The sequence below is a fragment of the Pleurodeles waltl genome, chromosome 4_1 (assembly GCF_031143425.1).
Source record: "Pleurodeles waltl isolate 20211129_DDA chromosome 4_1, aPleWal1.hap1.20221129, whole genome shotgun sequence".
Taxonomy (NCBI): Eukaryota; Metazoa; Chordata; class Amphibia; order Caudata; family Salamandridae; genus Pleurodeles; species Pleurodeles waltl.
Genome location: NC_090442.1, coordinates 540,910,938 through 540,925,701, shown reverse-complemented (window position 1 = coordinate 540,925,701; position 14,764 = coordinate 540,910,938). Strand labels below are relative to the sequence as shown.

Here is a 14,764-nt window from a genome sequence, read left to right as displayed (position 1 = left end):
TAACTTGTGCCCAGGTATCTGTCTGTAGCTGTCTCAACTGGGCAGATAGAATCTTCCAGGTATTCAATTTGTAGCATAATTTGCCCCGGTCTATCTGATCGTAAGCCGACTGGTAATCAATAAAACAAAGATACAGAGGTATCTTGGCCCCTTTTGTTGCATCAATTAATAAGGAGAGCGTCAGAATGTTTGTAGTAGTGCTGGTGTGCTTGCAGAATCCAGTCTGGGTAAGAGAAATGACTGTGATACTTGTGGCCAAAGATGTTAACTTGTCTATGATGACCCCAGCAGAATATTTGGCATCATTATTAATGAGAGCTACCAATGTTAGACTTTTCATCCTTGGCGTGGTCTTCCTTAACTTTTTGCCTCTGTTTCCCAAGTTGTTGATGTGTGCTGGACTCGGATTTTGCTGTTTTTGTTACTCTGAGCACTTTACCACTGCTAACCAGTGCTAAAGTGCAAGTGCTCCCATACAAAATGTGTATGTAATTGGTTCAACCATGATTGGCATTTTTGATTTGAAGTCCCTAGTACAGTGCACTAGCGGTGCCCAGGGCCTGTAAATCAAATGCTACTAGTGGGCCTGCAGCACTGGCTGTGCCACCCACATTAGTAGCTCTGTAAACATGGCTCAAGCCTGCCATTGCAGTGTCTGTATGTGCGGTATTAAACTGTAAATTTGAGTAAACATTCCATTTTCTGACATGTAAGACACCCCTAAGGTAGGCCCTAAGTAGCCCCAAGGGCAGGGTACAGTGTATGTTTAAGGTAGGACATATACTAATGTGGACTATATGTCATGACAGTGAAATACTGCTAAATACGGTTTTCACTGTTGCAAGGCCTATCCCTCTCATAGGTTAACATTGGGGCTACCATTAAATATGATTAAGGTGTAGATTCCCTTTGGGAGCGGATAGACGTGGAGTTTGGGGTCACTGAGCTCACAATTTAAAAATACATCTTTTAGTAAAGTTGATTTTAAGATTGTGTGTTTGAAAATGCCACTTTTAGAAAGTGGGCATTTTCTTGCTTAAACTATTTCTGTGACTATGCCTGTATGTGGATTCCCTGTCTGGGTCAGTTTGACAGTTGGGCTGTTTGCACCTCTCTCTAGACAGTGACACAAAGGGAGCTGGGGTGTAGCCTGCATTCCTGATGAGCCATCTGTGCTAGGAGGAAGGGGAGGAATGGTCACTTACACCAGAAAGGGCTGTGCCTGCCCTCACACAGTGCAGTCTCCAACCCCCTGGTGTGTGTCTGGGGCCTGGCCTGGGAAAGGGAGGATTTCAAAAACAACAGAGACTTTTCTTTGAAGTAAGCCTACTTCAAAGGGCAAAATGGGTATAAGAAGGGCACCCAAAACCATAGACTTTAGAACACTTCTGGAAACCAAGAGGAACCTCTGCCTGGAGAAGAGCCAAAGAGCTGAGAAAAAAGAGCTGCCCTGCCTGTAACTGTGCTGCAGTTGCTGCTTCTGCCTGTGCTAGAGGACAAAGACTGGACTTTGTGTGCCTTCCTTCTGGTGAAGAACTCTCCAAGGGCTTGATTTAGAGCTTGCCTCCTGTTGTTTGAAGTCTCAGGGACAGCAAAGACTTCTCTCTGCCAGCACCTGGCGCCTCTGGTGAGACTCCTACTCTGCCAAGTGGTGCCCATCCAGTTCCTGGGACCCTGAAAGGAGAAGTTGGCAGCCCAAGAGTGAGAAATCCATGCACCGACCGCCATGCGGGGAAAAGATCGACGCAACTCCGATCCGCAGCTGGAAAAAAAATCGACGCGTAAGTTACTTAATACTTTGGAGTGCCCACTTTGTTTCACCGTTAACGACTTAACAGAGCTTAGGGGTGAGTGTGTAACCTATAATCGCCAATTGGACAACCAAGCTTTCCACAGCAAAAACTGTAGTTTTGCGTTTTTACTGTCAGGACATGTGAAGTACATGCCCTGTCTGGGTCATATGTCAAACCTTGCCTTAGGACTCGGTAGGTCTGCCAGAGAGGTGACTTACTCAAATGTACAGGGGAGGTGGTGTCTTTGCCGTTGCTTTCAATGGTAATGTCGGACTAGCAGTGCAGGACTGCTCTACCAGTCTGCAGTGGGGGATTGAGGGACTTGTTTTACTTGGGGGGACCATCAGGGTGGCACAACCAGTGCTGCAAACCCTGGGCTACCCCTCTAACTTACATGCCCTAAGTACCAATGTACCATATACTAGGGACCTATAGATAAGTTTGAAATCCAGGACCCCCACTGCGTCATCACTGGAAGCAGAGGATCCCGACCTAACCACTGATGATGATTTGAAATGCAAAACAAAACACAATAAATACAGAAACAAGCAATCAAACACATGCACAAGTAACACATTCTATTTAATTTGCAACCCAATATGAATAAAAAAATTAAAAACAACATTTTAATAGGGAGGTTGGAGCTTTTCTAAATTCAGTTGAAGCCACACATCTTCCATACTGTATTCTATTTGATGCATCTGCACTGCTCCCACGAATCAATCTGAGGATACCTTTTTAATTCTTAGCTTTCAATTTCAAATCCCTTGACATTTAGAGTATGTTTTAAAATTTTCAATTGTACAATTAGCCACTTTATTTATTTACACTCTATCTGTTAATATTATTTATTATTCTAAGTAGTTGCGGACCCCCTGAGGAGCCTTTACCAACTCCCAGGGTTCCCGGACCACAGGTTGGGAACCACTGCTTTAGGGTTAGGGCACTGAGGTCTGTTTAGCAAGTCCCATTGCGCAGTCAGAGTTGAAAAACCAGCAGTATCCATGACCATACAAAAAGAATCACTTCCCTACACATAGCCGCACTCTGAGCTGGGCAGCCAACAGAAAGCCTACTTACCCTGTTTGTAGTTGCAGTATTTGAGTCTATTAAGCAAGTATTTTGCTTCTGCTGTAAACAGGGTGTAAGGAAATGCCTCTTTTTGTATGGTCACACTCAAGTTTTTGGACTGATGCTGTTGGTTTTTCAACTCTGAGAATGCACGGAGGCCTGCTAACCAGACCTTAGTGCCTCAACCCTTACCCTTAACCTGATATGTCAAATTGGCTCTTACCCACTTGGCTAAGCTAACGTACCTATAAATCCCTAATAAATGGTAACCAGGGCACGTAAGTTAGAGGGTCCCCAAAAGGACTACAGCACTGGGTGTGACGAGTGGAACAAAATACCCAGCCCACAATTTGCAGGCTGGAAGAGCAGTTTAAACTGCTAACCCTACTTTGCCATTTCAAGTAATGGCAATGCCGGAGTTTTCCCTGGTATATATGGAAGTCATACCTGTGGCAGGTCTATCGAATCCTAAGGCAGGGTACAACATACCCCATAGGCAGAATATGTAACTGGACATGTTCTGATAGCAAACTCATGAAACTGATGTCTTACTGTGGAAAAGCTTGGTAGCTCAATTGGAAAGTAAAGAGTAACATGCTGACCACTCTGGAGCAGCGTGAACAAAGTAGGTCATTCAAGATATCAAACAACTCGATTGAATATGCTGGACTTGGTTCTTAGGTCAAATTAATGTAACAAGTTTCAGTGTGCAACTTCAACAAACTTGCCACTTTGTTGCCTTTAGTCCCTTGTCCCCATAGTTACACACGGGGATGTGTTGCTGAGAAAGCTTTCTGCCATCCTGGGGAGATGTGCTAACAACTCCCAGGAAAGGATGCAATATGGGCCTGCTCTGGAAGGTGGTGTCACCTCCATCCGTCAGAAAGCTAAACAGGTGTTAGCCCATAAGGTGAGCTTCAAAGTAGATGCCACCTTTAAAGGGTAAATAGATAACATTTGGGAGTGGGCTGCTCCATTGTTCAGGCAGACAGACTCGCACTAGGGACAGGAGAGGGGAAACCAGTTTCCAAACCGTGTTTTCAGGGGTGTGTAGCCCCTTTGGTAGTCACATCTCTGGGTTGGGCTAGGGAGATCCACATGCTGGCAGGGGTGTCCTTCCATACTGGAAGTGGGCAGAATGGTGCATCCTGGGATGCTCAGATGCCACACTTCAAAGTAAGTGATCATCAGGTGGGAGGGAAGCTGGTAGCCCATTGCCTACCAACTGCATCCTACCCTTAGGGCATTTTCTGAGCATAAGTAGGGCATCCCTGGTACTCCAAATTCAGATCTCAACTGGACTTGAAGAAGGACTCAGGAAAGACTTCACCATGGAACCGGCACAAGGAAGCTGCATCTTTGTAGACTGCATCTGCTGCACCTGGTGGCTAGCAAAGGAGAGGAAATGTGTCTGCCATGTCCTGCTCAGGGAGAAGTTGTCTCCTGAGCCCAGCCAAAGCCAAGAGACTCCAACGGCTGATTGGCCTCCTGTTCTTAGCACAGGGACACAACAGCTAAAGAAGCCTACTGAGGCAATTTGGTAGCCCAAAGTCTTCTACCCACTGCTGAGCAGTGCCAGGGACCAGGGCCTGGCACACAAAGTTGCACCCAAGTTCGCTAAACCCAGGAATGTTGTGAAAGTGTAGCTCAGACCTCCAGAGGACGAGTTATCGGCCTAAGAAGTTTTGCACCTGACCGCGATACTAGGTGACCAGAAGTCCAGTGGCAACCAAGAGGACTTTCAGGAATGAAGAACCTGTGACTGGGATCCCCTCATCCCCTTTGTGGAAAGAGGAGTAGTCACAGTAAGACCCCTGTCAATGGCCTCACATCCACAGCATCCTTTGGGCAGCTTCGGCATCCTTCATCCTACATCAATACCACTTCCACAGAAAAACCCTGTAAAGGATAAAAAAAAAGGGCCTGCAACAGGCTAAAGACTGCTTCCCTTGCTGAATAACTTTTTTTGAGGACCTTGCTGGTTCACCTGACTGACTCCCCACGAGTTGGTCACTCAAAGTGACTCCAAATAACCGCATTACAACAAGCCCAAAACTTTTTAGTGGAAACTTTTTAAGTGGCAAACTCGTTGAATTTGCCAATGCCAATGCCTTTTCGCAGTTGAGTAAAATGCGTTGATTTACTATACCTTGCAATTTCTAAATCGCCAGAACCCTTTGGTGCATCTTTTTCATTGTAGTTTCTAAAAATAGTCTATTCTTATAAATTGGGGTTGAATTACTTTAGTGGCCAGGTGATTTCTTCTTCAATTGTTTTGGTGCTGTTTAAATGCTTTACACTTGTTCCTTTGTGTAACCTTGCTGCTCGGAGCCGTAGCTACCCAGGGTTGAGCTGAAAGTTTGACAAACAAAACTTTAGGGCCTTAAAGGGGTTGGTAAGTGTCTTGCATGGTGATGTTGCACAACCACACAATATAATACATCACAATTTCTCACACAGGTATTCAGGCCCAGGTCCATCTTTGACTCTTCAAGAGTCTGTTGCAACCTTTTTGTCAGATTAGTGGCATAGGTCCGGCTCAAGGATTTTAGCCAATGGTCTGTTGTCCATTTTATGTCTCTTGACCAGTGCAGAGTCTCTCATTATTTGTCCTGTAATGGTAGCTTTAGCAGCTGCCTAAAGTATTTGAGCCAAACACATCAAGTCCTTAATGTTTTTCAGACATGTGACAACATATGATTTCAATTGGACTTTGTCACTGGGTATTTAATAATGAGAGATATTGGGGCAATATGTTTTTTTTTAGGTTTATTCAGGTTACAGCCAATCTGCACTTGTACAAGTACATGATTGGCAAGAGATATCTCTAATATGTTGCACTGCAGTGTTGTCTGTACTTCTGCATGGGAGACTACAAAGTGATGTAATCTGGAGTTCCATTCACGCTTGAGTAATAAGAATACTTCTTGTCTGTGGGGTATAGAAGATGCCAAACGTCATGGAGACGTGGTCATCCTGTATGTCTTTTAATGCCACACTGTCTTTGTTATGAGTCATGTCTATCGGCCCTGTTCCATCAAGGGCAGCATTAGGGGCTGCTTTCCAATCTCTCTCATGTAGTAACTGTGTGGTGCTGAGTTTGGCTACAATTCTGTTAAGTCGAAGGAGGAAGGCTAATTTGTTCCAAATCGCGACAAACTAAAATGATAACTCTACCTCCAATATGGAGCTGAGCAATAATATATCCCCCGTCTTCATCATCTCAGGACTTCAAAATTGTGCAAGGATGGGATTTTGTTTTACCAATATTGAAACCCGGCATTTTTTAGAGCCAGTCTGGGGAGCAGCAGAATCAAGATCTGGCTATGGACTCTTGCAACTGAAAAATACCTTATTCACCTAGTCATGTTTAAGTTTTTCAGACTCAACCAGAGGTAAGTTGGTCTACTGCTTTTTTGGAGGCTCAGTAAGAGTATCTTTTTTCTTTTGATGTATGTGGGAATTTGGCTTACTGGTTGACTGGGGTGTGAGCCCTGGTCAAGCAGCAGCCACAACCTACAAAAGCCTAGACATACGTTCATATATATCTAATCCAAAATGTAAAAAACGAAATCAATTAGTCATTAGAAAATGGAATAATGTCCCTATTTTCTAGGCTGAGATTTTTGAGCAGGAAAAGCGAGCGGCAGCAGGGATACCATTTCTTTGGGAAACAACCTTTACAACGTGTAAATTACCACACATTTTCTTACCGTGCATGTGTCTTTACCACGCATGGGTAGTCTATTTAAGGTAAGTATCAATGTTTGTGTGTGTGTGTGTATGTTAGTGTGTGTGTCTAAGTATACACATTTTTAAGTTATCATTATCTACTAAGCGGTCACGAAATCATGCAGGTTTAGTGAAAGAGACTAGACAAAGGTGAATGGAATAGCAATAATTCCTTGGTGGCAACAAGTTCAAATACCTTGTGAGGATCCGTGGGTATTTGCTTGTTAATGTTCTCCACAGCAGTTGTCAAGTAATTAAATTGCCGATTTAACTTCAAAAGAAAGGTAAAGAACTCATCAGTGCTGAAATGAAACACAACATGAAGAACTTGTTAAAAGGGACAACTATCATCAATATATTTAAAACAAAGCACTAAAATAAAATCAGTGACTATCTACTGAAAATGTCCAATGTTTGCTTTAAAGAAATTATTAAGTGTTCTGTAGGGGAAATGTGAAACACTCTAACAGCGAATGTATTACTAATCCAACAATATACATAAAAAATAAATAAAACATTTTAAACATTCAAACCAAGAATAGGAAATAATAAATCTTACACACACACACACACACACACAATGAAACCTCAAGTCTAGGGAACCCAGAATCCGATTTCTGAAAATTAATTTGAAAAAAAAAAATCGAAAATATAAACATCCTAGCTGAAGGTTAAACTAAAGGGCCAGATATTCTTTTAATTTAAACACTTTTAAGGGAGTCATTCGGTGAACCATGTCACAATACATCTCAAAACACAAGCAGGCGTAATCAAACGAAGCAACATTCTGTAATGTCCAACGCTGCGGATTGTTAGTGATGCGGGACTATGTCTAATGTTGCGGGTTGTTAGTGATAAACATTCTGTAATGTCCAACGCTGCGGGTTGTTAGTGATGCGGGAATGGATAGGGAACTGCCCATTCCTCTTCACTGGATGGCTCCTTTAAGCAATACATTCTGATCCCAAGACACGAGGGGGGCAGCAAGGGTGCAACTGGCTCTAATGAAAGCAGGAAAACTGGCCGAGCCACTAATTGGGGCGCAGTGGGTACCGCACAGTCTTGGAACTACTAAACATGCTGCACTACTGGTAACTGCCCGTGAATGACAAATGCCGCAGAGGACCACACAACGTCCTGTGACTAAAGACATTTATCATCTAGATTACAAGTCATTATTAACAGACTGCATGCTACGGAGTGTTTAATTTTCTCACTCAGAGTCAAACTATCAGTACTCAAGAGAAGGGTTATAATTCGACTCATTGGAACAGTAAAAAAAAAACACAACAGAATATCTAACTCCAGGTAACGCTAACTGTTTGCATTTCAAAAGGTAGAAAATCAAGTTGAACATTCCTCAAGCCATCAGCTACTCGTGGCAATTAAACTTTATTTCTAAAGGTTTCAGTGTAAAATCGAAATAGGGCATAAAATGATGCATCTGCTGGATTATTTGCTACTGCACAGAAGGAACAGTGAAAAGCTAAGAGCTAGTGAGTCTTGTCACGAATGCCATTATCAGAAGTACAAACTGGTAGCCTATCTTCCAAGAACGAAGGTAATAAAATACTTCGGATTTGTGATTGAGAAACGAATTTCTACATACAGGAGAGGCAGTTTGTAAGGTATTAAAAAACTTTAGATCAGTCTGAGTGTCTTACATCTTCCGCACAGTTTGCTACATACCTGTGTTGGACGCATTAGGCTGAGTGCCAGAGGCACACTTCAAGTCAACTAGCAGCAACATAATAGACATGGGTTTACAGGCTTCACAAAGAAGGAATGTGTTGATGTGCTTCATTGAGGAATTAAACAAATGTATTAGGAAGAGATTTTTCTCTTGTGTATCTTACTTTTAATGAGCCATACTTATCGTTTGTATTAATGTTATAGACCATCTCGATTTAATAGCAATGCAAAATATACTTATGTTGAGATACGCTGAATAAGGCATTATAATCAGCTTAACCAAAGGACAAGAGCAACCAGGCTCTGTACCTTAGTGACTTTTACAGAACAAAGATTAAAATCCAACAGACTGTGGCGTTAGCCACAATGGAAAGTAGAATGTAAAGCTGGCATGCACCAGCACAGAGTATGGAAAGTGGTGAAAGGAGGTTCTGGGGGAGGCAGTTGGCGGCTTGATGGTAAGGCGGAGGGAATGCCACTCATCTCTGGCGCTAACTTTAATAAATCCATCCTGACCACCTGAGATGCATAGAGGGATTAATTTAACAATGGCGATGAGCGGGAAGCAACAGTGTCAGGGAGTGGTGCTCAAGAAGAAGCCACCCATTCACCTGAAGTTCACTTAAAGCTCCTGAATCACTGATTCTGGGACTGCAGATGCCAATGAGCACAGTTGCAGTGGGGGATCGAGTCTGGAAATTGTATGTGGTGAGGTATTTGGGCTTTAGGTGCACGAGACAATAGAGCACAAGCAGCTGGTGTCTGTAGCTAGCGCGTGCAGCATATGACATGCATTACGACAAGTGTGTCAACCATCTAGTGCCCATTTTAGATTGGGCAAGTGCAGTGACATGTTTATTTAACATGAGCAGCCATATTTAATTGGGCCAAAGGGAAGCAGATAAACAGGGATCCGCACGCCACTGCACACATTACTTAGAACAGGGATGGTGCATCTTCATGATAGAGGGGTGTTGGAAAAGGGGTTATTGGTAAGGGCAGGTAGGTACCTACACCTAGCAACAAGCCACTAACCTCCACCTAGGTACAGTTAGGTCTCAGTAAATTAATCCCAGCTCAACCCTTGGTAGCTTGGCAACGAGCGTCAAGGCTTAACTTAGGAGACAGTGTGTAAAGCATTCAAATATCACAAAACAGTAATTAAATAAAACACAGGAAACAGTTTAAAAATCCAAAACCAATTTATGAAAATAGTTTATATTTTTATCTTTAAAATGACACAAAAACGAATAAAATTGGTTCAGGGGAACCGGAGATATGAATTTTTAAAGTATTATTATTTTTCTAGCGCTTAGAAACAAAAAGCGCCAATCGGGTCATCTGGTTGCACCAGGACCGGGGCAAAGTCAAAGTTTCAGGCCGACCGCGATGGAGCCCTGCTCGGCTACAAGTCGCTGGAGGCCTCGGTTAAAAAGTTACCTTCTGACTTAGTCTCTTTTTTGAAGTTTTTCTTCACCGGGACGAACCTGCCAGTTGAATCCGACCTCCTGGAGCCCTTGTCCGGATACGCGATGTGGGTTTCCTCGGTGGTGATTTTTACCTTCGGACTTAGTCGTTTTTTCGAGATGAAAATCCTTCGACCGGGGTAAACCTGGATCTTGATCCGACGTCCGTGGAGCCCTTCTCGGAAACGATGGCTGGGAGGTCCCGGTCAACTTTTTACCTTCGGACTTAGTCTCTTTTTCGGATGTTTTTCTTTACCGGGACGAACCACGAAGTCAGGCCGGGTCGCGGTTGAGGCAAGCCGGCTAGAATTTCCGCGGCGGGTCGGTCCCTCTCTGGAGCTTTTTTACAAAATTTTTCAAATCTTCTCCAAACTTCTGGGGCTTCACCCAGATGTTCTTTTAAGGTTCTTTTGGGGTCCACAGCTCACCCCAAGGGTCCAGAAGTTCTGTGATGGTCCTTGGGGGGTGCGGACTTCAACTCCCAGAATGCACCTGGCGCAAACTCCTTTTTGGCCACTGGGCAGTGGTCAACTGGTCTCTTTTTTCAGGAGTTGGTGCAGGGGACTCTGGATAGCAATTTTTCACCTGTAGCAAACAGGGAGTCCCTCCTTGAACCAGTTGAAGCCAGGTAAAGTCCTTCTTGTGGTGAAGCCCAAGTGTGCAGCTGGTGCAGTCCTTCTGAGTGCAGGTTCCAGGTGCAGGCCAGGGGTCCAGCAGGGCAGTCCTTCTTCTCCTTTAGTTCCTTCTTCTTGAAATTTGGTGGGGATCTGAGGTGTGGGTGCAGGTCTGCCAGTTTTATCCTTGCTCCTGGGTGAAAAGCAGGGGGGTCCTGGTTCTCCAATCAGGGACAGGGTCGTCCCCCTGTGATGACCACTTCCTGGGAAGTGTGGCAAAAATCCATCCCAGAAGGCAACAGTCTCTAAAAATCCAACATGGATGAATCTGATTTTTGGAGGTTACATCTGGCTGAGCCCACCCACTGGTGTGGCTAAAAATCATAAACACACCCCTCTCCTGCCCTCTCCTAATCTAATCAAGGGGGCACCTAATTGTCTGGGGTTGCAGGATGTGGGGGTGTTGCTGGGTGCTCCAAATGTCCTTCTCTGCCTTTGAAGACCAGTTTGGCCGCCCTCCCCCTTCCTGTCTCACCATCTGCTGAGGGGAGATTCTCTCCCCCAAGCACATTCCTTTGTGTGAAGCCAGGCCACTAAACACCTCATCAAGGCAGCCTGGCAGAAGCTCCTGCAGGCTGGCCAATCAGAGCACAGCAGCAAAAACAATGCAGAGCTGAAATTGGCAACTTTTTAGGTAAAGTCTAAACTTTTTACCTGAACAAGTTATATTAAATCCAACAACTGGAAGTTGTGGGATTTATTACAACAATTAAATTGATACCAAATTCTTGGTATGTAACATTTAAGGAGACTTTAAAATTTAAAATAAAGTCTGCCCATTCTAGCCTATGAAGGCCATTTACTTCAATGAGGGAAAAACGAATTTGGCTGTTTTTACCTCACCAGGGCTCATAAATCTATTTTTATAAAGTCCCTGCTTATAGTTACATGGCACCCAGCCCTAGGGGCACATAGGGCACACCTTAGGGGTGACTTATATGTAACAATAAGGTAGTTTAAGACTTTGGAAGTACCTTTAATTCCAAAGTCGAATTTGCATATAACTTTTATTTAAAAGCAGCCAGCAAGGCAGGCTTGCTTTTAAAATGACACTGGGCACTTCAGCAGTGCACCTAGGTGTGCACCACCTATGCTGTGGTCCCTTAACCTACATGCCCTACCATATACTAGGGACTTATAGGTAGGTTAACTTAGCCAATTATAATTAGCCTAATTTGCATATCCATTTTACACAGAGCACTGGCCCTGGGACTGTTAAGCAGTACCCAGGGCACAGCCAAGAGTCAGTAACCACCAGTACCTATCCAAAAAGTGTGGGGGTGATCAGGCAAAAAAAAAAGGAGGACTTTCCTACAAGGGGATTCATGGTGATCCACTCACCTTACTATATAATTAAAACATTGATTGCAAATTGAGAAAATTGCACCAGTTCAGGCAACACATTTAATGCAGTGTGAGTTGGCAATTTTCACATATGCTTCAAGAAGCGTTGCTAGGCAAAGCAACATGCTTCACTCCCTGCGTGCTGCCTGAACATCAGCTTGAATCAGCGCTGCTAGGCAAGGTGCTTCATGTGGGGCTCATCGTCCCCCCCCTTTTTTGATTAACGACAAAATGAAAAGATTACAATGATATTTCTACATAACCCAATAGCATATTAGAACAGCACTACATTCAGTGACACTTAGGCTAATACTATACTACTATAATGCAAATTAGCATTTACTACACACAAAATTTACTATACATACAATATCATCCTGAAGTATATAATCTAGAATCTAATTGTTGATCAATGGGTAAGGAATTGTACTAGGTGTGCGCAAAGTGATAAGAACACTAAGTCATGCAGGATACCTTTGATCACAGCGGGGTTGCTGGATAGACCATGGAGAAAATTGGCCATAGACTTTATGGGATCTTTTTCCACGTTGCCATTTTAGTTTTTTTTGTTTTTCAATAGGAAGGAAAGGCTCCAGAGACTAACTTAGTGTTCCTCTCCAGAGGGCTCTTCCCAAAACTTTGCCCTCCTCCAGGTCATTTTCATTTGAATTTGAAGGTGAAGGGATCACTCTTGTCTGGGATTCCTGCTGCATATATACTATTGGAATTTAATGACTTTTTTGGTGACATCACAACAAGTAAGATCAAAAGCTTTTGGATAAGTATGTTGTTTGATAGAAGGCAAGCACAGGTATTTGTACTTTTTTCAATTTTTTAAATTAGATTGTGGCTGTAGTGGTTGGCCTGTAGTTGCAGAAGGGGCCTAGATTATTTTGCATTTCATTTTTGTATCTTCCATAGGGGAAAAACGTTGCACAGTTACGTAAATTTTTTCCATGTTTGTTAAATTTGCACTATTCACTTATTTTACCATGTGGCCTAGTCTGGCCACAGGTCATCCAGTCAGTGTTGGCATATGTTGTTATAAAACATCCATGATGTAGGCCAGGGATAGCATTGAATTTAATGAAAAACACTTTTTTTGCAGTTCTCTTTTTTCTAAAATAAAGTTGATTATGGTGGGGTTATGCCTTGGGAGAATGTTTGTTGTTGTAAAAATGTTCACAGCTGACTTCGTTTTTTTTTGTGGCATTTCTGAATGAATGGTAGTGTTTTCTTCATGGTGTACCATGCCTCTTTTGTCAGGGGTGGGAGGGTGTTAGAAATGGGGTTTTGGTTGGCAGTCAGATTACCCTCTGTCCAAGCAAGAACCCTCACTCTAGTCAGGGTAAGTCCCACACAATCCAAAATTAGCCTGTGCCCACCCTCTGGTAGCTTGGCATGAGCAGTCAGGCTTAACTTAGAAGGTAATGTGTAAAGCATTTGTGCAATAAATCATACAATACCATAATATAACACCACAAAAATACACCACACAGTGTTTAGAAAAATATATAATATTTATCTGGGTATTTGCAGGTCAAAACGATCAAAGATGCAATATGAATTTATAAAGATATCACTGAAAAGTGATATAAAGTGTCTTAAGTCTTTAAAAAGCAAACGAAGTCTCTTTCAAGCACAAAGTACCTGGTTTCTGGTGGAAAATCTCCGCAGAGGGCCGCAGAAGAGGAGATGCGTGGAAAAATGGTGTGTGCGTCGGTTACGCCCCTTCACACACAGACTTGCGTCGTTATTTTTCACGCGGGGAGACGTGCGTCGTTCTACGGGAGGAAAAATGGTGTGTGCGTCGGTTGCGCCCCTTCACACATGGACTTGCGTCGTTATTTTTCACTCGGGGGAAGACGTGCGTCGTTTTCCGGCACGCCGACCGTCTCCTTCTATGGTTCGCGGGGATTACCAGATGTCCCGGGTCTGTGCGTGGATTCTCCTGCTTGTTTTCCGGCTGCGCGTCGTTCCGCAGGGCTATGTGTAGAAATTTCGCTCTCACAGCAGGCGTCGCATCGATTTCTCCTTGGAAGTCGGGCGGCATTGTCCTTGCGAGGCCGTGCGTCGAAGTTCCAGTCGTCCCGAAGGCGTCGCGCCGATCAGCGTCGGTGTGCGGCGTTTTTCTCGCCACGGAACAAGCTGTGCATCGAAAATTTCGGCGCACCATGCGTCCAAGAGAGAAGTCTTTTTGGTCCTGAGACTTCAGGGAACAGGAGGCAAGCTCTATCCAAGCCCTTGAAGAGCACTCTTACAGCCAGACAAGAGTTCAGCAAGGCAGCAGGCCAACAGCAAGGCAGCAGTCCTTTGTAGAAAAGCAGACAGGTGAGTCCTTTGAGCAGCCAGGCAGTTCTTCTTGGCAGGATGTAGTTTCTGGTTCAGGTTTCTTCTCCAGCAAGTGTCTGATGAGGTAGGGCAGAGGCACTGTTTTATACTAAGTTGTGCCTTTGAAGTGGGGGTGACTTCAAAGAGTGTCTAAGAAATGCACCAAGCCCCCTTTCAGTTCAATCCTGTCTGCCAGAGTCCCAGTAGGGGGTGTGGCAGTCCTTTGTGTGAGGGCAGGCCCTCCACCCTCCCAGCCCAGGAAGACCCATTCAAAATGCAGATGTATGCAAGTGAGGCTGAGTACCCTGTGTTTGGGGTGTGTCTGAGTGAATGCACAAGGAGCTGTCAACTAAACCTAGCCAGACGTGGATTGAAGGGCACAACAAGATTTAAGTGCAAAGAAATGCTCACTTTCTAAAAGTGGCATTTCTAGAATAGTAATATTAAATCCGACTTCACCAGTCAGCAGGACTTTATATTACCATTCTGGCCATACTAAATATGACCTTCCTGCTCCTTTCAGATCAGCAGCTGCCACTTCAACAGTGTATGAGGGCAGCCCCAATGTGAGCCTATGAAGGGAGCAGGCCTCACAGTAGTGTAAAAACGAATTTAGGAGTTTTACACTACCAGGACATATAACTACACAGGTACATGTCCT

At 43.9% G+C, this 14,764-nt stretch overlaps 1 protein-coding gene across 1 annotated transcript in view; it reads right to left on the bottom strand.

Annotated features, from left to right (window-relative positions):
* ASZ1 (ankyrin repeat, SAM and basic leucine zipper domain containing 1) overlaps positions 1–14,764 on the bottom strand; it is a 995,454-nt gene that overhangs the window by 81,211 nt on the left and 899,479 nt on the right. The window contains exon 11 of the mRNA XM_069228909.1: positions 6,793–6,898. Within this exon, the coding sequence (XP_069085010.1) occupies positions 6,793–6,898 (106 nt within the window). The remainder of the gene's footprint in view (positions 1–6,792; positions 6,899–14,764) is intronic.